Source organism: Arachis ipaensis, chromosome B02 (assembly GCF_000816755.2).
Source record: "Arachis ipaensis cultivar K30076 chromosome B02, Araip1.1, whole genome shotgun sequence".
Lineage (NCBI taxonomy): Eukaryota > Viridiplantae > Streptophyta > Magnoliopsida > Fabales > Fabaceae > Arachis > Arachis ipaensis.
In genome coordinates, this window is record NC_029786.2 from 6,611,410 (window position 1) to 6,613,827 (window position 2,418).

The 2,418-nt window shown below is 26.1% G+C and overlaps 1 protein-coding gene across 1 annotated transcript in view; it reads right to left on the minus strand.

The window, feature by feature from the left end:
* LOC107626709 (NAC domain-containing protein 14-like) overlaps nucleotides 1–2,412 on the minus strand; it is a 3,724-nt gene extending 1,312 nt beyond the window's left edge. Inside the window, exons 1-2 of the mRNA XM_016329607.2 lie at nucleotides 2,171–2,412; nucleotides 1,740–2,002 (exon numbers count right to left, since the gene is read on the minus strand). Of these exons, the coding sequence (XP_016185093.1) occupies nucleotides 1,740–2,002; nucleotides 2,171–2,333 (426 nt within the window). The 5' untranslated portion in view covers nucleotides 2,334–2,412. The remainder of the gene's footprint in view (nucleotides 1–1,739; nucleotides 2,003–2,170) is intronic.

Below are 2,418 nucleotides of genomic sequence, written 5' to 3' on the forward strand. Positions count from 1 at the left end.
TCTTCTTGGTAGATGGAAACGCGTGAATCATTATTATACCATGTCATTAAATCAATGAATAAATGCAGCATGAATCCTCTTAAATTTTCTTTGTCAAATGTGTACAGGAGAGAAAAAAAGGTTATAGGAAAAAATGCATTTCTCTATGAACATAAATACTTAATGGTAATATTGTTATATGAACATATTGAAGACGGAACTAGATTAAATTTTAGGAAAGACTGAAGGAGCTAAAAATTTAATTTTATAATAACACAAAATAAAATAAAATTTTTAAAAAATACTAAACTAAAATTTATACTCTAAAATAAAAAATTAATAAATTAATATTTTAAATATAACTTTTAAAAATAATTTTCATTACAAAACAAAACTCAAACAAGAATAATTTATTATTTATCAATCTTTTAATTTTAGAAGTGATTAATTTTTAAATTCGCAACTTTCCCTCTCAAAGAACAAAACCCATCATCTACCATGTAAACTAAAAAATTTATCTAAAAAAATAGAGAGAAAATGAGTGAGAAAAGAATGAATGAAAGGAAAATAAATAAAATATAATATTTTTTTTTATTTAATTANCAAAAATTTTCTCTTTTTATCAGTGAAACCTATACGAAAATTTTCTTTCTTTTTATTTTTTTAGCATCCAAATAAAGAAAAATAAAAATTTTCACTCATTTTTTTTCATTCATTTTTTTTCTCTTATTTTTTCTTGAACCAAATATAGTATAATTTTTCTTTCATTTTTTTAGCATCCAAGCAAAAAAAAATAAAATAAAATTTTTCTTGGGGTGTGTTTGGAAAACTCGTTAGAAGGGAAGAAGTACGTTTAGATTTCTTGAAAGCTTCAACTTTTGGTTTGGCAAAATTTTTTTCCATGAATGGAGAAGTGATTCTGCTGCCAAAACCAACGTTTACAAGAAGCAACTATGTTTAGCTTCTGCGTTTTCCTAACGAGCTTTTTAGCCATGATACTAACCATTTATTTATCTTTTACCAACTTTATCCTTCATGTATGTTATTATATTATTTATAAAATTCTTGTTATTCCTATTTATATGAACTCTATTTTTTAAAATTACCAAACATAAATCACTTTAACACAAACTTACTTTTTATCAAAATCAAGTTTGCAAAATCAATTTTATACAAACTCTCATTTATAAACTGTAATCCAAACACACACTAAAAGCGTTAGAAATAGAAAAGACTTTAAGACAGAAAAAAATGATGTGAAAAGATTCTCACTTTTTAATTCAATTATGAAATGTATGAATGCTTTACTCAGTTGTGATGTCAAGAATAAATTGGACTTCTGATTTATATTTAAAAAATTAAAAAAATTTACAGTACACAAACCAAACTCCAATTTGTGTTTTAGACAATTAAAAAAATTTTAATATTAAAATCGAACTATTCGATTTTTGTTTTCAAAATAAAAAAAATTTAAAAAAATAAATCAAACCCTCCGATTTTTTCTCTCACACAAATAAGACCATTTGATTTGTGTTCTTAATTTTTTTAATAAAAAAATCGTCCATTTTCTTCGCTTCATAGCTCAAAAAATATTATTTTCACGTTCATGTCTAACACCACCTACTTTCATAACTATGTATAACACACACAGAATTTACATATCCAAAAGATTGAGGCAAAGATTCCACAGTTTACAACAAAACCAATAATAGAGGGAAAAAAATTGGCGAATTAATTTCATTTCCAATACAATCTCTTACCTGGCAAGAACCTACCTTTTGATGAAGTGCATGATATTCATGAAGAACCCAATTGGTTTTGACATTATGTGGACGCTTGTAGAAAACTAGTGTTCTTTTTGTACCTATGACACTGTCTGTCCCTGTTCTTTTGATGATTCTCTCTTTTCCTGTGATCTTCCAATATCCCATGTTGGTTTTTCTGTTACATCGCTTGTTTTTCATGTATTTCAATTCATTGAAGAAAAACCATTCTTGATCATCCGATTTCACCTTCGATTGTTCTATAATATAATTCAACCAAGTATAAACTACGACTCTCAAAATAAAAAACAACAATCTAAGATTACTAATATACTAAAGATTAAAACTTTACATATTTTTGTTAGAAAACTTTATAAAGATCAAAGTTATAAAGTTTTTATAAAACAATAGTAATAAGGTAGAGGAACCTGGCAAATCCCAAGGATCAAAGTTACAAAGATCAACTTGGGAAATAGTGTTCTTAATCTCTGCATCATTTCCCAAATGCTTGTTATTGAGATAGTGAATTAAAAGTTCCTCTTCTGTTGGACGAAACCTATATCCAACAGGTAGAACCCTAGTTTCTGCCATTGTTGAGAAATCTATTACAACAAGCTTAATGGCATGGAAGCAAAAACAAGAACTAACTTGCAAAATGAAAAAAAAAAAAAAGAAG